Source organism: Tachysurus vachellii, chromosome 19 (genome assembly GCF_030014155.1).
Source record: "Tachysurus vachellii isolate PV-2020 chromosome 19, HZAU_Pvac_v1, whole genome shotgun sequence".
Lineage (NCBI taxonomy): Eukaryota > Metazoa > Chordata > Actinopteri > Siluriformes > Bagridae > Tachysurus > Tachysurus vachellii.
In genome coordinates, this window is record NC_083478.1 from 18,702,967 (window position 1) to 18,726,975 (window position 24,009).

The window sequence follows — 24,009 nt, forward strand, 5'->3', positions numbered from 1 at the left end:
CAGGCCCCAGGAAGTGTGTCAGTCACAAAGGTGGATTTTTTCACAGTTGCATGCAATGAACTTTTAAATACTCCTCCTAGAGGATTCATGCGATTGACACCAAAAGTGGTGAACATGATGCCGAGACATTGCACTTGCTAAATTGCGAAGTGAGTTTCGATATCTCGAACGGTGCTGCCATGGCGAGGCGACAAAATTATGGCGAATTCAGAGAAACAGAAAGTGTCTAATATCTAAAGCAAAAAATGTCTTATTGTGATGACACGCGGTGTGTATGTTCGGCCAAGGATTCCGATCGCATCTATGTGCTTATTGTGAGTCCCAGGTATAGCGCCACCAACAGGCCCCAGGAAGTGTGTCAGTCACAAAGGTGGATTTTTTGTCAGCTTCATGCAGTAAACTTTTAAATACTCCTCCTAGGGGATTCATGCAATTGAGACCAGACTTGGCCAACATGGTGCAGAGATATTGCAGATGCGAAATTGCGAACGGATTTTTGATATCTCAAACACTGTTCTCATGGTAACGTGTCAAACTTTACTTTCTTTTTCAGGCATATTTAAGTCTTTTGGCGTGCTTAGATTAACTTGAAATTTGACACATACATCACATTTGTCGGCTGTTAAGTGTGGACAAAAAGGTCAGACAAAGGTGTGTCTCTTAAGTGGCTCACTAGCGCCCCCGTTTGTCTAAAATGTGGGGTTTCATTTACCTACAGTCCCCAAATGGGTCAGTAACAACATAAAATAGTCCACTGATATTTACCCACTTGATGCACTTGCCCACCGTGCATTGTTTTCTGGAAGGCACCGTATAGCGATGAACAAACGTGCGAAGGCCCGTCATCGCTGCTTGCAGCTATATTTAGTTATTATGTTCCTAATAAAGTGGCTGGTGAGAGTAAAGTGGAACAAACATTCACATCCTCCTTTTCTGAGCGCGTGCGAAACATTCCTTAACCACCTGTCCGCTCTCGGCTTGCCTTCATACAGTAGGTGTCTCTTTCATATCCTCAGCATCTGAAGTCCCCTAATCGTACCATTTAATCCACTTCCTTTTTTCAGGTCAGTTCTTTAGGCCACAAAAATCATGGTGACACTTTATTTATGTATTTATTTATTTATTTTTTAAATAAGCCTCTGATCTTTATTGTGATTTGAAGAACATGAGAAAACTTGATAAAATAGGATGTTCCTTGAGCGAACCTTCTGTGTATGTATGTGTGTGTGTGTGTGTGTGTGTATCAGTGATAATTGATGTACCTGATAGCTCCAGGAGAGCAGGATAACTTTTAGATTTGGGTCGTCGCCGGACGAAGACACTTTGAGGACGATGGACTCGACGATAACGGTGCCGTCGGGGAGGTGCTGCACGGCGTAGCCTCGGAGCAAGCTGGGAAACGTGCGAGGACAAAGGGTTACGATTAAGGCGAGGGAGAAAAAACGCAAAAAAAAAATCCACAAAACAAACACACTGTTATGTAGTGACATTTAAACACTGGAAAGGCATCGCGACGTGTGGGAGGAAATGAGTCACCGAGTTAAACCGCTCTGTTTTCATTTAGAGATGGAAAAAAGCCCCCTGTCTTTAGGTGCTAAAAAACACTATTACACACAGTCCAACTGAACACCACAAAGTTTTGTGTGTGTGTGTGTGTGTGTGTTTACAGTGCAGTCAGAATCAAGGTCACTGTTTCACTGCTTTTCAAATAGTTTAAAAAAACTGTATCTGTACTGGCTCAGAATAAGTGCATGGCGTTTAGAGCACTTTATTTACATACGCCGTCTTACACACACGTTCATTTTGGTGGATTTCTACTGAATTCGTGTGACGATTCATTACGTGACCTGAGGTGCAAATTATTCTAGATATTAAACTATACAAATGTTTATATTTTGCGCAACATAAAATCAGCAGCTAAGTGGATTTCAGTTCAGTTGTTGAAGAGTGTGAATATTTACACTTTACACTGTAATTAAATAACAATATTCTATTATAACTTATTACAGAAGTCACTAAATATCAAGTGTCATTCTCTACAGTTACTCTATTATACACTACACATCATTCTGACTTAAACACTGTGTGTGTGCGTGTGTGTGTGTGTGTATGTGTGACCTCTTAAGATGGCTGTAGATGCGGGCGAGTGTGTCTGCATCACTGTGAGGGTCCTGCAGATGCACACGACATGTAAAACGCAGCTGGTGTTCAGAAAGTCCCAACTCCTTTAAAGCCTGCTCTGGAGAAACCAGCCTCAGATTCTACACACACACACACACACACACACACACACAGAGACACACACACAGAGACACACAGAGACACACACACAGAGACACACACACAGAGACACACACACAGACACACACACACAGACACACAGACACACACACACACAGACACACACACACACAGACACAGAGAAAGACACACAGAGAAAGACACACAGAGAAAGACACACAGAGAAAGACACACAGAGAGAGACACACACACAGAGAGAGACACACACACACACAGAGACACACACACAGAGACACACACACAGAGACACACACACAGAGACACACACACAGAGACACACACACAGAGACACACACACAGAGACACACACACAGAGACACACACACACACAGTGACACACACACACAGTGACACACACACACAGTGACACACACACACACAGAGACACACACACACACAGAGACACACACACAGAGACACACACACAGAGACACACACACAGAGACACACACAGAGACAGACACACACAGAGAGAGACACACACACAGAGACACACACACAGAGACACACACACAGAGACACACACACAGAGACACACACAGAGACACACACACAGAGAGACACACACACATAGAGAGACACACACAGACACACACAGAAACACACACAGAGACACACACAGAGACACAGAGAGACACACACAGAGAGACACACACAGAGAGACACACACAGACACACAAAGACACACAGAGACACACACAGAAACACACACAGAAACACACACAGAGACACACACAGACACACAAAGACACACAGAGACACACACAGAAACACATACGGAAACACACACACAGAGAGACACACACATATAGACACACACAGACACACACAGAGACACACACACACACACACACACACACACAGAGACACAGACACACACACACAGAGACACACACAAACAGAGACACACACACAGAGACACACACACAGAGACACACACACACACACAGAGAGACACACACACACAGAGACACACACACACACAGAGACACACACACAGAAAGACACACACACACAGACACACACACACACACAGACACACACACACACACACAGACACACACACACAGAGAGACACACACACAGAGAGACACACACACACAGAGAGACACACACAGAGAGACACACACACAGAGAGACACACACACAGAGAGACACACACACACACAGAGACACACACAGGGAGACACACACAGGGAGACACACACAGGGAGACACACACAGGGAGACACACACAGGGAGACACACACAGGGAGACACACACAGACACACACATACACAGACACACACATACACAGACACACACATACACACACATACACATACACAGACACACACAGATACACAGACACACACACACAGAGACACACAGATGGAACAAGACACAGCGCCCATTTCAAGCATCAATAATCAGAAAGTAAAAATATCTCATGTATATATTAAGTAAAAAACTCTTGAGAATCTTATTTACATTGTCCTTCATGATCAGAGTTCCATGCATGGCACGTGGCTTCTTAGGGTCGGGTAAAGGACCTGACGTGGGTGGGGGGGGAAAAGAGACAAATCAAACAACTGGTTTGGTGGCAAAAACATTTCCTAGACTCTCTGAACATTACTTTTAAAAAGAGACTTAAAAGTAATTTAAACAGCAAGACTAGCAATCACCTCAGACTGAATACACTGAAAGCCTTAAACAGTAAAGCTGATCTAATTATTTACAGAATTCACCACACATTCAAAACTGTCATTGCTAATAGAATGTAAAAGAGCTTAGTCGGTTGTAATCGAGGTGTGGAATCGCTTTGGGGTCGTATCACGTTATGCAACTTCAGACAAGCGGGTCTGCGTTTTAAGGGACCGTCAATAAAGCGTGCGTCTGTTAAAACCCACATGTCTGATATCACCACATCTAGTCTGGAGTTTGTGTAGCTGTTGGAGTGAAGTTACTGTTACTCTGGTGTATGACGGCTTGGCTACTAGTGTTGGGGTTAGTATTAGGTAGTATGGTGTATGGAGTAAACACCTCCCAGTGCGATCTCCCTCTTCAGCAGGTTGAGTGAGATGTCCACCGGTACGCTCGGGTTGGTCGTCACCGTGGTGGTCTCGCCGTTAGCTGGCATGAAGCAGCTGACATCTGTGGTGAGAGAAACAGGAACAGGAATGAGCCTGAAGCCATAATCAATGAATCCTGTACTAAATCCTGTGTGTGCTACAAAAAAGCCTTGGCCTCTGGAGTCAGCAGTGACTAATATGAGCAAAACAATTCGTTGTGTCTTCTATAAGTCAAGATACGGGTTTCTTCATCCCTCTTTATAACCTCAACGGCGTGGGGAATATTTATTGCGTGCTTTTCTGGACACACGCTTTAGAATCTTGACTCCGAGTAATAAAAAACAAACAAACAAACAAAACGCATGGCTTTAAATGTTAATAGATATTGTTGGGTTTTTTTGGGTGAGTAAAAGAGAAAGAGTTTGTGGTCGAAAAACGGCCTCTTTCTTAAAAAGTCAGAAGTTTTTGACATTCAGTATAAAACATATCCCACTACTTCGTCAAGACATTTTCACTGGGTGTCGATGACGGCAAAGGAGTCGCAGTGTTGCTTTTTTTTTAGCTGTAACTGTAATCATTTCGCTGCTTTAGGTCTTGGTGTATAAATCGAGTGTGTACAATGTGAGCTCGTGGTGTAGGACTCGGTGTGTGCTGTAGGACTCGGTGTGTGGTGTAGGACTCGGTGTGTGCGCTGTAGGACTCGGTGTGTGCTGTAGGACTCGGTGTGTGCTGTAGGACTCGGTGTGTGCTGTAGGACTCGGTGTGTGCTGTAGGACTAGGTGTGTGCTGTAGGACTCGGTGTGTGCTGTAGGACTAGGTGTGCGCTGTAGGACTCGGTGTGTGCGCTGTAGGACTCGGTGTGTGCGCTGTAGGACTCGGTGTGTGCTGTAGGACTAGGTGTGCGCTGTAGGACTCGGTGTGTGCGCTGTAGGACTCGGTGTGTGCGCTGTAGGACTCGGTGTGTGCGCTGTAGGACTCGGTGTGTGCGCTGTAGGACTCGGTGTGTGCGCTGTAGGACTCGGTGTGTGCGCTGTAGGACTCGGTGTGTGCGCTGTAGGACTCGGTGTGTGCGCTGTAGGACTCGGTGTGTGCGCTGTAGGACTCGGTGTGTGCGCTGTAGGACTCGGTGTGTGCTGTAGGACTCGGTGTGTGCTGTAGGACTCGGTGTGTGCTGTAGGACTCGGTGTGTGCTGTAGGACTCGGTGTGTGCGCTGTAGGACTCGGTGTGTGCGCTGTAGGACTCGGGGTGTGCGCTGTAGGACTCGGGGTGTGCGCTGTAGGACTCGGGGTGTGCGCTGTAGGACTCGGGGTGTGCGCTGTAGGACTCTGGGTGTGCGCTGTAGGACTCGGGGTGTGCGCTGTAGGACTCGGGGTGTGCGCTGTAGGACTCGGTGTGTGCGCTGTAGGACTCGGGGTGTGCGCTGTAGGACTCGGGGTGTGCGCTGTAGGACTCGGGGTGTGCGCTGTAGGACTCGGGGTGTGCGCTGTAGGACTCGGGGTGTGCGCTGTAGGACTCGGGGTGTGCGCTGTAGGACTCGGGGTGTGCGCTGTAGGACTCGGGGTGTGCGCTGTAGGACTCGGGGTGTGCGCTGTAGGACTCGGGGTGTGCGCTGTAGGACTCGGGGTGTGCGCTGTAGGACTCGGGGTGTGCGCTGTAGGACTCGGGGTGTGCGCTGTAGGACTCGGGGTGTGTGCGCTGTAGGACTCGGGGTGTGCGCTGTAGGACTCGGGGTGTGCGCTGTAGGACTCGGGGTGTGCGCTGTAGGATTCGGTGTGTGTGCGCTGTAGGACTCGGTGTGTGCGCTGTAGGACTCGGGGTGTGCGCTGTAGGACTCGGTGTGTGCGCTGTAGGACTCGGGGTGTGCGCTGTAGGACTCGGTGTGTGCTGCACGCACTGAACTCCTGCTCGATCTTGTCCTTGAGGAACTCCATCTTCTTGGCCTCGCCGTGAACCAGCAGGATGTTGCGAGGTTCGGCCATGCGGATCAGTTGCATGATGCCTTTAGCGTCGGCGTGAGCGCTGAACGACATGTACTCCACCTGCAGCTTCACCTCCAACTGCCACCACACACACACACACACACACACACCAGAAACAAAATGAATGAAATGTATGGTCAGGTGCTCTCTGTGTGTGTTAAGGATCTATTGGCAGGTTATGAGCGAGTAAAAAGCCTGCAGCTCGAGCAGGAAGCATTACCGTGGCTCTTCCCTCCATCTCCAGCTTCTTCTGGCCGTTGAGAATCTTGTGGCCGACCGTTCCCTGCACACAGTACCCTGGCATAATGACCTGCCAACAAAGGTTTAAAACAGACACCAAATTTGCCTCAAGATGCCACGATACAGAAACAGCACAGTTATCCTCTAGTACTTAAGCGATAATGGAGCACAGACACACATGGGGTAATAACTCAACACAGGGTGACTGATGTGACAATGACAATAAAGAATCTATTCATGAATCTGTCCATCTATTAGTCTATCTATCTATTCTGTATTATATCTATCCATCTATCTATCTATCATTCTATTTATCCATCTAGTATTCTATCTATCTATCTATCTATCCATCCATCTATCCATCTATCTATCTAACCATCTATCTATCATCTATCCATCTAGTATTCTATCTATCCATCCATCCATCCAACATTCATCTATTCTATCTATTCTATCTATCTATCTATCTATTCTGTATTATATCTATCTATCTATTCTGTATTATATCTATCCATCTATCGATCTATCCATCTAGCATTCTATTTATCCATCTAGTATTCTATCTATCCATCTATCTATCATCTATCCATCTAGTATTCTATCTATCCATCCATCCAACATTCATCTATTCTTTCTATCTATCTATCTATCTATCTATCTATCTATCTATCTATCTATCTATTCTGTATTATATCTATCTATCTATTCTGTATTATATCTATCCATCTATCGATCTATCCATCTAGCATTCTATTTATCCATCTAGTATTCTATCTATCCATCTATCTATCTATCTGTCCTGTATTCTATCTATCTATCTATCTATCTATCTATCTATCTATCTATCTATTTATCCAACATTCATCTATTCTGTATTATATCTATCTAACTATCTATCCATCTATCTATTCTGTATTATATCTATCCATCCCTCCATCTATCGGTCTGTCTGTCTATCTATCTATCTACCCACCATCCATCCACCTATCCATCCTGTATTCTGTCTGTCTATCCTGTATTCCATCCATCCCTCTAAACTCCTCTGTTCTTGAAGAATCTGCCATCGTCTCCACGACACACGTCTGAACTGACAGAACAGTTGTGGAGACAGAGCATGTGGAGCCCCGGACTCTGACTACACGGAGCCACAGATCACTAACACACAGTGGTGATGTGAGAACTGCCCAGAACGACGGCGCTGATGTTGATCTGGATCAGATGATCAGATCAGTGGAACATCATCACTATAATCCCTCACCATGTTTTTTTCATTGCCGGCCCATTTCTTAAATATCTGTAAGGATTGACCGGCGTGCAACATCCCCGGAGTCGCGAACACCACCTGGAACACACGGTACCCGGAGTTACAAACCAGCACACACACTCTTTCATTCTTCCTTCCAGTCTGTATACAGATGTGCACATTACATCAGATTACATACGTCTTGTGGAATCGGCAAAATAGTCGTTAATAACTAATAATAACTTAATAATAAATTAATAAAAAAAAAAAAAAAAAACAACAACTGGATTCGCCGACACGGAAATTCGGCACAGTCCTGAACAACAGTGTCAGAAAAACCGGGGTGTGTAAACTTTTGAACCGGTTTATTTGTGTAAATAAAGTTATTAATGTAGAGAGGATTCTGTACATTGATATAAAATCGTACCATGGGTCCGGGATTGTCTGCGTAGGAGCGATCGAAGGCTTTGATGTGTTTGAACTCGAACATGTTCCTCTGCACGAAGGTTTTGCGAATCTTCTGATTGGTCCACGTGATGAAGAGTTTGTAGTAGTGGTTTGCTTTCTCCGTCAGACCCGTAGAGAAGTATATGGGCGCTTTAAGGTTCATTCTCTCCCTGTTAGAGCAAATACGCACCGCTTAGACGTCTCGGTTACGAAAGTGTATAAAAGTGCGTGAAGCTCGACGGCTTCGGTGCTCACCAGAACGTTTCCAGAAGGATGCAGAGCTCCTGAGCTCTTCCCAAAGCAAACACCGGAATGAGGACCTGCCACAGTCGTAGAAATAAAAATCGATCAAATGAATAAAACATAGAACGTATAAACTAACCAAGGTGTGACTGGTGTGTTCACGCTGCTCTTCTGACCTTTCCTCCTCTCTCGATGGTCTCGTGGACTTTCTTTAAGAAGTCTCGCTCTCTGCAGCGCTTCGAGTCGCGGATCGTAGTGGCGTAGGTCGACTCGGTGATCAGAATATCTGGACGACATTTGTCAATCCAGGCCGCTCTGGAAAAAAATGATGACGGTGTTACGTTAGGTGTGACTAAGAAAGTTCTGCCACTATAAGAAAACCAAAAAACACATAAAAAAAAACTCACCCTAAGTGTCTGTCTGGTGTCATGTTGTAATCACCCTGTATAAAGACAAGGCAAAGAACGAAACATACGGACGTACAGCCGTGTTATTTTTAAGTACATCGCAACATCATCTACAGTGAAGAGATTCGAATTTATAATATGGAAATATGGTGTCCCACAAGGTTCTATTTTAGGCCTCCTGACTTTTTTTTTTCCCCCATCGTATTTATATATAACGAGCAAAAAAGAACTGTGATGTTCACTTCTGTACTGATTCAGATAGAATCAAATAAACAGAAGATTAGAAAGCAGAATTCGAGCGCTCACCGTGTAGACGACGGACTCGGAGCCGACTTTAATTTGCACCATCGCTGCCCCGAGTACGTGTCCTGCGTAGTAGGCTTTGATCTCCAGCTCATCGTCCACCTACGAGAGAGAAGGTTTTCAGGTTCTCACGTAGAATGGTCCTATACGTGTTCTATTACAAATCCCACCTTAAAAGCGATCTTAGGTGTGACATGATCCAGGGTGTGTTTGCTGGTACTCACCTGAACGGTCTGGTGCAGATTTAGCGGCACCACTTTCTTCATGCAATCTTTGATCATCTGTGAGGTGAAGAAGTTGGTCTCGCCCTTTTTGTCCACGGTGATCTTGCGAAAGTCCTCCAGCAGGATGGGGCAGATGGCTTTGGTAGGGTGGGTCATGTAGATCGGCCCCTCGTACCCCACCATCTCACTCATGTAGGGAAGAGCACCGCAGTGGTCCAGGTGGAAATGGCTGAAGGTGCAAGAAGAGTGGAATTTAGATCTAATACATTTACTGAGACCTGTTTTTTTTTTATTGGCAGTACTGAACATAATACAGCAGCTTTGTTTCCACATAAACACAAGTAATTACTGATATGGTGAACTTTTTTGTGAGAGGATATTTCTCGCTCGTTTTTCGACAAGTCTCCGGCGTCCTCTTTATAATAGCACTAGAGGTATAGAGGAAAACTCTTCAAGACAATTAAACGATTGTTTAAAGCTGTTTGTGATGGCACTCATTCCACAACATTACGTTTAATGATAAAATTTTATTTCTCACTTATTGCTGTGATAGAGGAATAAAACACTTCCCAGTTCATGTTGAAACAGGAAAACAAACTTTGGCAGCGGTTTTATTTTCCCCATAACGGCACAAAGTTTTCAAAACGTGTTCAAAATCTTAGACGGAGAATTTTTTTTTAATTCTGGTGAAAGAGAAACATTAATGATGAGTGTGAATCAGCGGTGTCCAATCTTATACACAAAGGCCCGGTGTGGGTGCGGGTTTTCATTCCAACCAAACAGAAGCCACACCAGAGTCTACTAAAAGCCAAGAACAACTGATTAAACAGGTGGAATCAGGTGTGGCTTCTGTTTGGTTGGTATAAAATCCTGCACCCACACCGGCCCTTTGTGGATAAGATTGGACACCCTTGTTGTAAATGTTCCTGGAGCTTGATGTCTAGTCAGATGACTAAGCTGTTTTATTTTGACTTACAAATGCTCATCACTCATAACAAGGCAACTATTATGTTTGATAATAGTAATAAAAGACATACCTTATTATAACGCAGTCCAAAAAGTCTGTAAGGCGGCCGTTCTGAGTGATGTAAGAGAAGTCTGGAAAACGTCTCTAACAAAGGGAAGATAAGAAATCTGCCTCAGTTTAGACATTCTGCACCATTTGACCAATGTCTGCATTTTGTGCGGTAAAGTAGGCAAAAAAAACGAACAGTATTCTGCTGGTCAGTAACTTACATCATCATTATATCCCATATGCATCCCACAGTCCAGCATAATGTTCTTGCCTCCTATAGAGAGCAGAATGCAGCTGCGCCCAACATCCTGTCCAGCACCTACAACACAAAACAATTCAATTCAATTCAAACTTATTTGTATGGCGCTTTTAACAATGAACATCGTCTCAAAGCGGCTTTACAGAACATAAACATAGAACAAAAGGTTATTATAAAGAATAATATAAAGATTAATATCATACAAAAATTCAAGATTAATATTAGATATATTTAAATGTGTATGTATTTATCCCCAATGAGCAAGTCTGAGGTGACTCAGGTGTCTGTGAGGAGGAAAAACTCCCTTAGATGGTAAAGGAAGGAACCTTGAGAGGAACCAGACTCAAAGAGAACCTCATCCTCATATGGGTGACACTGGAGGGTGTGATTATAAATATAGTCTGAAAAATGTTGTATTGATGCAAAAGACCACATGGAGTTCACATCTCCTCTTTAGTATAGCAGAGTCTAACTGGAGCTGGTAGATCTCTAGATGCCTCTCTAGATGTAGGGATGTGGTAGCCTAGTGGTTAAAGCGCTGATTACCAATCGGAAGGTTGTGAGTTCGATTCCTACGTCCACCAAGCTGCCACTGCTGGGCCCCTGAGCAAGGCCCTTAACCCTCAATTGCTCAGTTGTATAAAAATGAGATCAAATGTAAGTCGCTCAGGATAAAGGCGTCTGCTAAATTCTGTAAATGTAAATGCCTCAGGATTCTCAGCGGAGGTCCAAAAATTCAAGGCTAAATATCCTCAGTAACTCCATGCACTAACTAGACAATATAACTAATGCTTATTTAGCTTATAAAGCTTAATTATTCATTTATTCTCTTGAATTCTCGAATCTGATTGGTCAAAAAGGTGTTGATTCACTGTATTTAATGAAACCCTGTAATCGTGTGGAAATTTCTGTACGTATAAAAAGAAACGTGAATCGAACACATCACGGATTCTGCTGGTCGTGGATTGTTTTTCTTTTACCGCACAACCCGAACATGGTTTATTCCTCACGATACACACAGACTTTCTAACACAGATCCATATTAACCTCACGTGATACTGTTTAACGTTATTAACACACGGTTCTTACCCAAAGGAGTCACTTTAATGTCCGGCATCTTGTTATTTTTCTGGTTATGTTAGCTAGCTGATTGCTAACAATGTTAGCTAGCTAAAGCTAAGCTGCTTCGGTCACCTCGATTGCATTTATAAATGAAACCTCGAAGCTATTCAGGACTACACAAATCGTCTAATAACGTCTTAATAAACTCTATATAAAACAACACGTGTACAAAGCGTCAAAATAGTAATAACAAACATCAGACGGACATGATGTAGAAATGCTGCGACCGCTAAACAAAAAAACAAACAATACGATTGGTCTAATCTAAGCACGTGACACCGCTGCTCGTTTTAATTGGTGCACGACTTTCAAACCCGGAAAAGGCTATACAAAAAAACAATCAGATATGCACTTTGTTTGATACCTGTTTTCTGAAAAGTCCCGCCCCTTTCTCTCAAACCTAGATTCTGATTGGATAAAATACTGATAAATCAAAAACCGAAACCAATCAGCTGAGGGAACGTTTTGACAACCCGGATAAACAATCCGGAATACGGGTAGGGAAAATAATCTTACTAATCTGAAGTTAAAACCGCGCTGCTTTCTACAGCATTATTAGAGTAGCTACATATCTTAGTACCTGATTCGAATGATTTAATTGTAAATAATATTTTTTTTTTGTATCCCGACTCGTTCATTTCAAAGCTAGGATTACTTATAATATCTAGAAATGGCAGATGCTTTCAGTCTACAGGATGTTTTGGACAGCTTCAAGTCGTCTCTTAGTGATAATAAGGAAGTCTTTATAAAGTACTATATATCAGGATGGCGAGAGCTTGTGAGGTATTTCATTTGTTTTCTCCTGTGTACAGTATATGTATCATGCTATATTCAGTTCTATAAACTATGATTTGTATACTTATTTTGTAGCACAGGGGAAAGTATTTTGTGTGTCATTCATTCAATTTGCTCTCAACCATGACCAGTGTCAGAGAGCCTGTTGATGAAGTGCATCCCTACAACGTAAAGATACAACCACCACCATGCTTCACTGTAGGGTTGGGTTTCCTTTAAAATATCTCCTTGTTCAAGGGTGTATGACTGACTCGTGTTCATTCGGCTCTGGACCCACTCATCTGGCCACTCATCCTGGGATACATTGAGTGCAAAGCAGGGTCTACACCATAGATGAGAAGCCAGTCCATAGCAGGACACCATGCACATACACCCTGGAAGAACATAATCGTCTCATTTTGCTCTCAAACTGAAACTATGATATTTATTTCATTGTTTGTTCAGTCAGAATCTGTTTTGTTTTCCCCTCTCTCAGCTTTATGAACAGCCTGGGTAGTGTCTTCTCCTTCATCTCCAAGGATGCAGTCAACAAAATCCAAATCCTGGAGAACCTTCTGATGGGTGAGAACGGGACGCACTACCTCACCGTCCAGTCCATGGTGAAGTACGAGTTGGACAACGAGCTGGTGGATCTTGCCAAACGAAGCAGCCACCCGGAGTCAGGCTGCCGCACGTTACTACGTCTGCACCGTGCCTTGCGCTGGCTTCAGCTCTTCTTGGAAAGTCTGCGCACCAGCACTGAGGACAGTAAGACCTCTGTCATGTGCTCAGAGGCCTATAATGCTTCGCTGTCACCTCACCACCCCTGGATCATCCGGAAGGCAGCCGGAATGGCGTTTTGCGCTCTGCCAAGCCGCAATGCATTCTTTGAGGTGATGAATGCAGGCAGCGACCAGGAAGTGATCACACTCTTGGGTGAAGCTTTACCACTGATCTCAGAAGTCCATCAGATCACGGAGGACCTGTATGCGAAAAACAACCTGCTCGACTTACCCTAGATGGTTCTGCACTACTTGACATATTCCATGGTTACTTGATGTTTGCTGTGTGTTATATATTACATTATGTATAATATATAATATATGTATATATTCATGCTATTCCATTAACTTTCCAAATACACTGGGATATGAGCATAGTTAATTATTATAAAAATAAGAAATTGTAATGACATTTATTATTGGTTAAAAGGGATATATCAATCAATACTTGAATTACTATACTATGAAATATATTCAACATAGTTATAATATACAGTGTTGTACATATAAGAAATGTTAACCATATGTATCTTAATGTACACAATTTTTTGATGATTCATGTACGTACTCTAGTGATGTGATTTAAGGCTCTTTTAAAAGGTCAACTGACACTTTCAATTGTTATTTTTCTGAACTGGACAAAATTTGCACTGTTATGATCAGTGATCATCATTCTTTGCTTGACCATGGCCGAGTACCATATGGTATTGTGCCTGTGCTTCATTATAAAGCTTTATTTCTATTTATTCTGATAATGCATTTGGCCTAAAACTACCTTCACACAGATGTGACTCATTTATGCAAACAATCAAATCAAATTGTGAAAAAATAGATTTCTTCAGTGGTTATCGGAGATCAATCGATGAATAAATGAATGAATTAAGATGCAAAAACATTTTCATGCAACTATGACAAAGCACCAAGGAAAACGTATATTGTTTCTCAACCTTCATTCAAAAGAACCAAAAGAACCGACTCAAAGAGTCGACTCACTCGTAAATGACACATCCCTTATTCTACACAATTATTCAGGTGTAAATAATTGTTCTGTATGCAATCAGTAAAACTGCGGATGTTGTAGATATTAGCAACTGATTGAGCAGGATTTAAAATAAATCACACCACCACCATTCACAGACTTGTTAGTTTTATTGATTAATGTTGACATCATGTTCACGTCAGAACACAACTTTTATATAAATAACCTCACAGAATATCCCCCATTTATTACAAAGCAGATTTTGTGTCATATGTTCAATATAAAGGCAAGTTATAGCTAATTATATCAGCACACACACCAGCGTCTCGCTATAGACGTGTATTGTTTTGTTGTCCTTTTTGTTGCCATGGAGCCGTCACTGCTTTAGCAACATGAGTGACGTCACGCCAGCGACAGACTAAAGCTTGAGGTAAAGTTGTACTCTTCATACATTTATATAGATATTATCTATATACATATACGTATTAATAGTATTTAGAGTAAAGCTGAAAGCCATTAATTATCCCGTCTGTAAAAAATTACAATTTGGTTATCAGGAAAAGAAGTTAGCAACGAAGCTAGCACGCTAAAAACACGCTAATTCTAAACAATAACAACAAACTTATAACTTGTTCAGTTATACTTAATATTAATGGTGTAAAACATTCTTTAAAATAGTTCTTATCTTATCTCTAATGGCAGCTGAAAACAGTCATTTCCTCACCATCCTGTGGTTGTCTCTTTCCTGACATTAATAGGACATCAACAACAACAACAACAACAACAACAACAACAAACACGGTCATGTGACCAAGAAACTCACTACACAGGTCTGACACTGGAGACTCCTTTCCGTTACAGAAAGCATCATTACTAACTTGTCTCATGTATGTTTCACCCTAACAGATTAAACTCCAACTACGTCATTGATTCTTTTCTTTTCTTTACCTGCAGTGTTTTATACCTTACAGTAACAACCATGTCAAAGTGCTGTTTCCTTTTCTAGCAGGAAACATGCATGTGATAAGACCAAAATCTGCCAAAGGACGCACCAGACCTAAAGTTACAGAGGCCTGTACTGCAGACGATGAGCTTCTACAAGAGGTGCGTCCGTTTTCCTCTCATCCTCCACCCATGCCAAGCCACTCATCTCCATCCCCACGTCCTCTGGTTAGGCACAATAATCTGGGTTCAGCAGGTGAAACTGTCCTCAACATCCCGCTGATGTCACTAAACAAATACAAAGTCCTCCCGTCTATTGAGAAGAGATCAGAAGAAGAGGTTCCCACCAGCCATATGGAGGAAAAGCCCTCAAGGTCAAGGCTCCATACCAATAATCTCCTCAGGAGTGATCAGGAGATTGAGCGGGCATCTAGCGGAACTGTCAGGAAGTCAACTTGGTGCCAGGAGGGTGAGACAGGTGACTCAGGGGTTCTGCTTGCTCTCAGAACTCCATGTGGTCAGAGGCTCAAGTGCCAGTTCCAACCCACAGACACACTCCAGGATGTCGTCGCTACAGCGGAGGAAATATCCGGAGAAAGGTACAAACACGTTCTGATCGAGACCATGGAGGTTCCTCGGAGGAGCTTCACCAATCTGAACATGACACTGTCTCAGTGTAGCATCGTTACTAAATCAGTCTTATGCATAAGCCTAAAAGACGATCCTTAACATTTCGAAACGGTTCCTATTAATATTTTGCCTTTAATAAGAATTAGTGGACAATATTGTTTTCATGCACTGTACTGAATAGATATTTGCTTACGTTCTCTTTACAGCGTCATATTGCATAAAGACACTGATCAAATGTTTTTATTTTTAAAACAGGATAGTAGATCTTAGTTATTTATTAAAACATTTCTGCATTTTTATTACGTTGTCTCCTTTTTGTCCGCGGCGAACGTGCTTCACTGGGACATCCTGATGACGATAAATCAGCCTCATAAGACAGGAATATCAGATTTATCTGATAAAGATGGTAATAATAACTTCCAAGTAAATAAAATACTATGACAGAAGGTTCCAGAAGGCAGGAATTTTTATTGAACATATCAGTAAACAACTTTAAACAGCTGAATCCAGCAGAACAGAAAAACACAAGTGCTGCAAATACAATTTTACAGCTAGTATGTAACCAAGTTCGATTGAATCCAAACACAGCAATCTCGATCCAAAGCAAAGTGCATACTTATTCAAGTAAAAATAATATATAAATAAATATTAAATAAAGCATTCCTTATTTGAAAAGAAAAAAAAAAAACCCACGAATGTAACTATCCCTAATCATCCAGGAATATGTCAGTAAACACACAATAACTGATCCCAAAAATCAGATCAAAAAAATCAATCAAATATCTCTTTAGATCCAAAAAAGAAACTGTTTTATTTTACTCCTCGTATCACAAAGGATAAACATCTCTCTGAAACAGATGTGTGAAAATTTAGTTTGGTAATATTACATATTACTCTTAAGGAATGTCTTCAATATGCCCTTTGGTTGTTGTGGAGCCAGTGTGCTTTCCACAGCACATCAGAATGTGGTTAGTCCAAAAGGTGTTCATGTCACAGCAGAAAACACAGCAGTGATAACGTAATTATTCCTCCAAAACCCCTCAGTAATTAAGTGGCTTCATATACTGAGCCGAGTTGTTACTGAACACGGAAAGTGTGTTAACTCCCCAAAAAACAAACAAACCAAAAAAAACCATTAACTATCAGCTAAGGATAGTTTTTTTGGCAAAGGTAAACTGAGAAATTCAAGTGAGAACTCGTGAGATAACACTAGACAGTAAATGTTAGTGTTTTGTTCTTCTGTAGTGCATTTTCTTTTCTACGTCACCTCAGTGTGCAATCTTTTCAATTTCATCAGGGTCTTCTGTGTCCAGCTTCACTATTTTCTTATCTACAAAACACAAAATATCATTCAAATTTAATTCGATTTTTCAAAATTCCTTGAGAACTAATTGACTTACTGAAGTGTTCCTCGATGGCTCTGAGCACGGCCATGCTCTGCTCGCTGTCCACCATGTTGATGGCCAGGCCTCGCTTGCCGAAGCGCCCCGTCCTGCCGATCCTATGCAGGTAGGTCTCGTTGTCTGGGTTGCTGTCTTTGTCCAGTGGAAGGTCAAAGTTGATCACCACAGAAACCTGCTCTACGTCAATACCTGATGAGAACAGATGAAGTGTTCGTTCTTTGTTCACTATGCACAATCTAGGGGTCACAACTGGTACAGAACTCAATAGTGCAGAACAGAGACACTATACAGTACATCGGATATAAATGTGAATGTATATGATTTTAATGAATGCTAAAGCCAAATGTACTGTGGGTTAATACACTAAATACACATCTAATGGCAGTCCCACGATGGTGTTTTTTTCCCCAGAACACTCAGTAGTTAGTCCTGTCCTAATTCGACTCCATGTGTCATTTAATGCTGCTCCCGAACACAATCTAGAACAGACGAGTTAATGATAACTTGATGAAAACTAGTTGAATCTGTTTGTCACGAGGTGTTGATTAATGCTCTGTAACAGCAGTTTCTGTTAATGTTAATTTAGCATGTATGGAAGGAGTCTCCAGTGTCTGCAACAATAATCATAACTATAGGAGGCATCATTCTATTATTAATAAAAAATCTAACTGGCAAACACATTTGGGAAGCATTTATTCAGCCTAAATATGATCTAAATACTCATTCAATCTGCTGAAACTCCTTTTGTGTGTTTTTACGTGCTTTATACATCAGTCATTGTGCCATAGCACAGCAAAAGTTCTCACCTCTTGCACACACATTTGTGGTTATCAGCACTTTCTCTTTGCCGTCTCTGAAGCGCTGGATGATGTCTGCTCTTTGTTCAACCGTCAATTCTCCGCTCAGCAGCGCCACCTGGTGACCCTCTTCTGCCATCATTTTTGACAGCTTGGCAGCTGTTTTGCGAGTCTGCAGCAAGAACACATGATGGTGGCATGTATGTGAAGATCACATCCCTTTAAAACAGCCAGGGAAAGGATGAGGTCATTAATAGCACATACATGGCAAAAGATCATGGCTTGTGCGATCGTGATCGCGCCGTAGATGTTGCACAGTGCGTTGAACTTGTCATTTGTGTTTCTGCTTAGCACATAATACTGCTTGATGGTGTCCAGGGTTTCCTCCTCTCTCTTCAGTCGGATGATGTTGGGATCGGGGACGAGGCGCTCGGCAAACTGCCACACCGTGTCCTCAAAGGTTGCAGAGAAGAGCAGCATCTGACAGTCTTTGGGCAGCTTCCTGTCGACAGAGCAACAGATCGCGTTACTCAGTGAGCTCCGTATTTAATGCTGTGATCTACTTATAGTTTACAAATATATTAAGCTCTTTTATTATTGCTGTTGTTCAAGTCACGTCCCTCACCTCTGGATGCGGATGCATTGGTCTTGGTGACCCTGAATGCCGATCAGGACGTCAGCCTCGTCCAGTACAAACACCCGAATTTTCTTTGGGTCGATCAACTTTTTTTTGGTTAACCAGTCGGACATGGTGCCTGGGGTGCCGATCACGATTTGCTCCTGGATTGCTCCATCAACTGAGAAATGGCACAGGCAGTTACATGCACTTGTGCTAAATCCCATTATTTAAATGAGTCTTAATGGGGATGTGGTGCCTTGTGCACGTGTAGGTCACTTACTTCTATTTCCTCGAATGGCGTAAGCCAGTTTCACCTCAGGGTAGAACTTGCCCATCTGCTCCACAACCTTACCTATCTGTAGGGCAAGCTCATAGGTTGGAGAGATGCACAAACACTGCAGGGTAGACGACACGTATACAACTTACTTATTGCCCAATTTTTGAAATCCAATGTCTGATTGCAGCTCGAGACACTTAGAGCAGAGCAACAGATGTCCTATTCTGGAGCTCTTATCAAATAGAAACCTGTTATTAGCAAATAATCAACAGTGGAGGAGGGATCTTTTCCCAGCACTGGCTGGCTGTTACACCACCCGGATTCTAGCTCTTAATCTGATTATAGAGAAAATGCTTAAACAGATTTGTCACTTAGAAGCAGCGACTAAGCTTTAAAGATACACTCAGGGTTCCCACTCTTTTTCAGAGATCATTTTCCAGGACATTTCAAATTTAGCAAAAAAAAAAAGACATGGCTCACAGATTCACGGCCTAAAGTAATATGTTCTTCTCTCCAGAAGTCTTAAAAACAACGTACACTTTATGGCTATTACTTAACTATACTTTTAAAGACAATTTGTCATGTGAATGAAATTTCAACATTTATAAAATAAAAAGACGGCACATATTAATACCCTTTCCTTTCTCAGGCCAATGCCGTCATGCATGCTTTAGTTTGCTGTGCATTCCCCTTGCACATGATATTCAGATTAACAAGGTTAATATAACCTGTTTACCCGTCACCATTTGCTGAAACCATTCGAGCACTTAAACCATTCCTAGCACCTGAAACCGCCAACACAAGACGGCGTCATCCGTCACAGCGAGATTAAACAGCATAACAAAAAACCCGTCAAAACCCAGCGTCCCTGAACAGAGCGCTTTCTGTTACTAACGTTAATTGTTTCGACCAGAGTTGTAAACTGTTCTTTAAATGATCAAGAACATTTAAAAATAATAATTTTCCAGGACAACAAGATTTTTTCCAGCACAATTTATGTTTTCTCTCATTTTCCATGTGTTTTCCAGGACTGGAACATTGGTCATTAATTTTCCAGGATTTCCAGGACACGTGAGAACCCTGTACACTAAACATCACAAATGCCATTTTTAGTGTGTTGTTTGTCATTTGTCATTAAGTCAAATGAAACACATGGGGTGTGCTGTTTTAGGAAAATAATAAACAATGGTTAATGGTTGTTGTGAGTTACTGTTACGCCATGGTATAAGGACACAGAGATAATGCTCCTGTTCACCTGGGTCCATTTGTTTGCTGGGTGAACGTGGCTCAGCATGGCCAGTACGAAGGCGGCGGTTTTCCCTGTTCCGGACTGAGACTGAGCGATCAGGTTCTGAGGTCTGCAACCACAAGAGTTCCACACACATATGTGGAAAAGAGGATCAGGAGACCTTAAAAGCATTCAGTCCAATATGTTTTAGAGATAATTTATGGGATATCACCACAAACACTGCAGTGCAGATATCAGAGCTTTAAAACATTCTTAAGTGGATTTAAAAGATGATGGGTCTGATCTAAAACCCTTCATGTATAATTAGTGTAGCGGAAAGTCTGCCTCAGTTTCCACTGTCTGCTCTTCCTATCCTCCAAAGCTTTTCACTTCTCTCGCTGTAATAAATTACACAAATGCACGTCTCGGGTCAGAGTTACACTCTGTGCATCATAATGAAATGCCTCTGGGCAAAGATCAGCAGTTGGCTCAGATGTGTGGGTAGAAATGTTCCGCTTACGGTTCTGCCAGCATCATCGGCAACGCAGTCTCCTGGATTTTTGAAGGTCTGTTGAAGCCCATTCCATAGACGCCCTGCAGCAGCTGAGGTTTTCTGAGAACACAGTGAGCGTGAATTCATGAGCGATGTATCCGACAAGGCGATTCGACTTCGTTATGTACAAAAAAAAAAAAAACACAGCGAGTGTGGAATAGTTGTAGAATATTTCAAAAGCAAATAATTCTACAACCTACAATATAATCAGTTATTTTGCAAGGCAAGTCGTACAATCGTAGGTCACAAATGAATAGTATTGTTTGTTGTCATGGAAACTGCGGTCACTGTGTGTGTCTTTACTAAGGATCTAACCGTATATGAACAACTCATTCTCACATAAACAGATAATGTATTCAAAAATAAATACATTGTTTAAGATCAGTGCTTACTGAGCTAGCTCACAATCACGGTACGATTACGTCCACAGGGCGTTTGAGTGTGAATGAGAGCTTTTGTGAAACGGCTGATGGTGAGGAATTGCAGACGGTTAAATGAAATAACGGCGTTGTGCAATAGACGGCACTGGCATTGTGTTAGGCTTTACAGAGTAACGTGTGACAGATCGTGTTCACGTACAGACGCAGCTCTTCGAATGTCTTGACGGAGTAGAGTGGTGAATTCGGGTCTCTCTGAAGCACCTCCACCTGGTTCGTGTTGTTGACGATTCTGTTCCTGATTAATTTATTCAGAAGAGACTGTGCGGCTCTGTCCTCTACAAAACAAACACAAAATTCAATGCAACTTACGTAATTAAATAAAACCACATTGAAATTGACTTTATGTGCAGACATCTGATATAGAATTCTGATATGATTTATGTCATAGTAGGTGGCTGCATTTTTGGCTACAGTTCCATGCACGCCGCATCGGCCAAGAAATCGATCCGTCAATCATTGTCAGCTATGTGTATAAATCCGGTACACACCATAAGCTTTACAAATACCAGAGAGAAAGCACTCACCTTTTTCTTCTTCATCTGATTTGTCACCATCTGGAGGTTTTGCTGTTTCTGAATACGAAAGAAAACACATACACAAACTAGTTCAGAACTAACAAACAAAAAAGAATTAACCAAAGTGTGTGTGTGTGTGTGTGTGTGTGTGTGTAATAAACAATGACCTTTCGCGTCAGTTTTCGGGATGACTCGCCGCTCTCTAATCCACAGCACTTCACTCTGTTCAGTGCAAACAACACACAGGACAATAGCAGTCTTAAACAGCAGTTATTTACTGACTACGCATAAAACACCAACATGGAAAATATTTTATCTAACAAATAAAAACACACCGGAGGGATTTCTGTTACGTAATATATACACTATGGAACATACATACAGTATATAATAATTTCAATAATTTTTTTTTTTAATCTGACGTAATATTTAATATTAAATACAGATCCAGGCAATATGAAGATATAATATACATTTTATTTATTTATATATTCATTATATATATTTTTTAAAAATACATCTTCTTTTTGTAACTACAAACTGACCAAACGCAGCTGAAATGTTTTGACTTTTAATTTTAATAACTTTTAAATTGTACAAATACAAATAGAACAGTTTTACATTCTCGTTTTTAATGTTATTTTCTTTTTAAATAACTAAATAACACTTTCACCTTAAAAAATATCACTGAAAAGTTTTAAAAACTAGATCATGATGCATATTGTGTATCACTGAAGTTTTTCCAGCTTAGTGATCTGATTTATTTTTGTCATAAAGCTCATAATTTTAAAACTGACTTATATGTCTTCATTTGTTTAGAGTCATCTTTTAAAACCTAATTTTTATATTCATTCACTGTGAACAAAAGCAGTAATTTTCTTCTATTTAAACTTTTATAAAAATATTTTCTACCAAATAATTTAGTTTTTAAAACATATAAAAAACCTATTTTTTTTTATTAAATAGAAAAAATCTGAATATAACTAAATTAAAACGTTGTTCTCTTTGTGGTTGCATTTGTGAGGCTGCTGTTGTTTTTAGTAAATAAAATAAAATAAAATCAAATAAAATAAAATAAAATTTAAACAGCGCACGCGACCCAAACACTGCTGCCTCTGTTAGCTAACCTGTTAGCATGTTAGCTAACCTGTTAGCATGTCCAGCATAATGATGATGAAGTCTTATTAAATCAGAATAAAACAAAAAAACAGGCAAACAATTTCTTACTGTTTTGGTTGTTGCTTCTTGTTGATCAACAGACAAAGCCCAAGAGTCAGAATCCATTTTTTTTTAATTCTGTGAACTTTTTAAAACACACTGATTTATATGATATACTGAGTTTCTGAGCTTCTAACGGTTCGGTGTTTCTTCATCAGTTGTCCGGTCTGGTTTCTGAAAAACGAAACTTTTGTTCCTGCGTGTCAAAAATAGCGCAAATGAATTATAAAATCAGTTTATTTGGAAAATGTGCTATAAGTTAGAGTCTGAATTGAATACCTATTTCTACCGACGCGGTGAGGATGTGTCGTTCGTGAAAGAGTCGGTTCTTTTAGCTGTATACTGTACACTAATACACTGAGTCGTATTAATGAACCGTTTCTTCTTCTTCTTCTTCTTCTTCTTCTTCTTCTTCTTCTTCTTCTTCTTCTTCTTCTTCTTCTTCTTCTGTATTGCAATTAAATTACAAGTCAACGTCTGGACTGCGAATTAATTTAATCCAATTCGTTGTCCATTACAGGACAAAATGGCAAAGAATCGTTTGAAAGCCGAAAGATTCGACTCATTAAAAGGAATTCCTGTCACTAATAAATAGAACACAGGTTCTCCACCATTGTCCTGCACATGTTTGTGTCTTTAAGAGTCATTAACTGTGAATCTGCAACGTATGGCATAGAAACAAAACTTTTTTATATCATTTACAAATGTATAGGAAGCAGAATATAGTTTGGGTTTTGTAATATAATTCAATAATACAGATCAATCATATCTAATAGAAGAATATAATAATTTCTTGTGTAATAAGGAGTTAGGTGCTGTGTTCCTTTTCTTGGAAACTGCCTCCATTTGAGATTTATTGCAGTGGAAGAACAGTGCCTAAAAATTAAATACACAATTGTACATGATGTACCTGTATTGTACTACTTATCATTATATTGCATCTCTTTAAAATTTGCATCTTGAATAGTTACAGTAATATACGGTGGATTTAAAAAGTCTACACCTTCCTGTTAAAA

At 41.2% G+C, this 24,009-nt stretch overlaps 4 protein-coding genes across 11 annotated transcripts in view; 2 read left to right on the forward strand and 2 right to left on the reverse strand.

Annotated features, from left to right (window-relative positions):
• The window catches only part of ints11 (integrator complex subunit 11), a 14,207-nt gene extending 2,146 nt beyond the window's left edge, over positions 1 to 12,061 (reverse strand). Inside the window, exons 1-16 of the mRNA XM_060894153.1 lie at positions 11,804 to 12,061; positions 10,677 to 10,774; positions 10,478 to 10,551; positions 9,441 to 9,669; positions 9,220 to 9,318; positions 8,914 to 8,948; positions 8,683 to 8,821; positions 8,519 to 8,583; positions 8,244 to 8,433; positions 7,832 to 7,915; positions 6,554 to 6,643; positions 6,249 to 6,411; positions 4,325 to 4,435; positions 3,773 to 3,834; positions 2,119 to 2,261; positions 1,263 to 1,392 (exon numbers count right to left, since the gene is read on the reverse strand). Of these exons, the coding sequence (XP_060750136.1) occupies positions 1,263 to 1,392; positions 2,119 to 2,261; positions 3,773 to 3,834; positions 4,325 to 4,435; positions 6,249 to 6,411; positions 6,554 to 6,643; positions 7,832 to 7,915; positions 8,244 to 8,433; positions 8,519 to 8,583; positions 8,683 to 8,821; positions 8,914 to 8,948; positions 9,220 to 9,318; positions 9,441 to 9,669; positions 10,478 to 10,551; positions 10,677 to 10,774; positions 11,804 to 11,831 (1,740 nt within the window). The 5' untranslated portion in view covers positions 11,832 to 12,061. The remainder of the gene's footprint in view (positions 1 to 1,262; positions 1,393 to 2,118; positions 2,262 to 3,772; positions 3,835 to 4,324; positions 4,436 to 6,248; positions 6,412 to 6,553; positions 6,644 to 7,831; positions 7,916 to 8,243; positions 8,434 to 8,518; positions 8,584 to 8,682; positions 8,822 to 8,913; positions 8,949 to 9,219; positions 9,319 to 9,440; positions 9,670 to 10,477; positions 10,552 to 10,676; positions 10,775 to 11,803) is intronic.
• A 264-nt stretch (positions 12,062 to 12,325) lies between these two features.
• Positions 12,326 to 14,285, forward strand: cptp (ceramide-1-phosphate transfer protein). Its single transcript, XM_060893913.1, has 2 exons — positions 12,326 to 12,619; positions 13,107 to 14,285. Exons 1-2 carry the CDS (start codon positions 12,507 to 12,509, stop codon positions 13,627 to 13,629), a joined length of 636 nt encoding a protein of 211 aa, XP_060749896.1. The 5' UTR covers positions 12,326 to 12,506; the 3' UTR covers positions 13,630 to 14,285.
• A 468-nt stretch (positions 14,286 to 14,753) lies between these two features.
• Positions 14,754 to 16,245, forward strand: ubxn10 (UBX domain protein 10). Of its 8 annotated transcripts, none has more exons than XM_060894557.1 (3): positions 14,754 to 14,801; positions 15,074 to 15,258; positions 15,378 to 16,245. In XM_060894557.1, the coding sequence occupies exon 3, from the start codon at positions 15,386 to 15,388 to the stop codon at positions 16,040 to 16,042; it is 657 nt and encodes a 218-aa protein (XP_060750540.1). In that variant the 5' UTR covers positions 14,754 to 14,801; positions 15,074 to 15,258; positions 15,378 to 15,385; the 3' UTR covers positions 16,043 to 16,245. The 8 variants fall into 8 exon arrangements, with proteins under 8 accessions (XP_060750540.1, XP_060750543.1, XP_060750547.1 ...); XM_060894560.1 differs by having other exon boundaries at positions 14,758 to 14,801; positions 15,130 to 15,201; XM_060894558.1 differs by having other exon boundaries at positions 14,787 to 14,802; positions 15,149 to 15,258.
• A 370-nt stretch (positions 16,246 to 16,615) lies between these two features.
• Positions 16,616 to 23,234, reverse strand: ddx19a (DEAD-box helicase 19a). The gene is made up of 12 exons (XM_060894555.1): positions 23,003 to 23,234; positions 21,943 to 21,997; positions 21,785 to 21,832; positions 21,400 to 21,535; positions 20,788 to 20,880; positions 20,295 to 20,397; positions 19,043 to 19,157; positions 18,769 to 18,940; positions 18,408 to 18,645; positions 18,153 to 18,315; positions 17,344 to 17,535; positions 16,616 to 17,273 (listed from the first exon to the last, which is right to left on the reverse strand). Exons 1-12 carry the CDS (start codon positions 23,057 to 23,059, stop codon positions 17,212 to 17,214), a joined length of 1,434 nt encoding a protein of 477 aa, XP_060750538.1. The 5' UTR covers positions 23,060 to 23,234; the 3' UTR covers positions 16,616 to 17,211.
• Between the last annotated feature and the right edge of the window lie 775 nt (positions 23,235 to 24,009).

Excerpts from the sequence above, each read along its gene's own strand:
- cptp (XM_060893913.1), top strand. The coding sequence starts at position 12,507 with ATGGCAGATGCTTTCAGTCTACAGGATGTTTTGGACAGCTTCAAGTCG. Across the intron at positions 12,620-13,106 it reads GGATGGCGAGAGCTTGTGAG|CTTTATGAACAGCCTGGGTA; the intron begins GTATTTCATTTG and ends CCCCTCTCTCAG.
- ubxn10 (XM_060894557.1), top strand. The coding sequence starts at position 15,386 with ATGCATGTGATAAGACCAAAATCTGCCAAAGGACGCACCAGACCTAAA.
- ddx19a (XM_060894555.1), bottom strand. The coding sequence starts at position 23,059 with ATGGATTCTGACTCTTGGGCTTTGTCTGTTGATCAACAAGAAGCAACA. Across the intron at positions 18,941-19,042 it reads CGCCATTCGAGGAAATAGAA|TTGATGGAGCAATCCAGGAG; the intron begins GTAAGTGACCTA and ends GCCATTTCTCAG. Across the intron at positions 18,316-18,407 it reads AAGCCATGATCTTTTGCCAT|ACTCGCAAAACAGCTGCCAA; the intron begins GTATGTGCTATT and ends TTCTTGCTGCAG.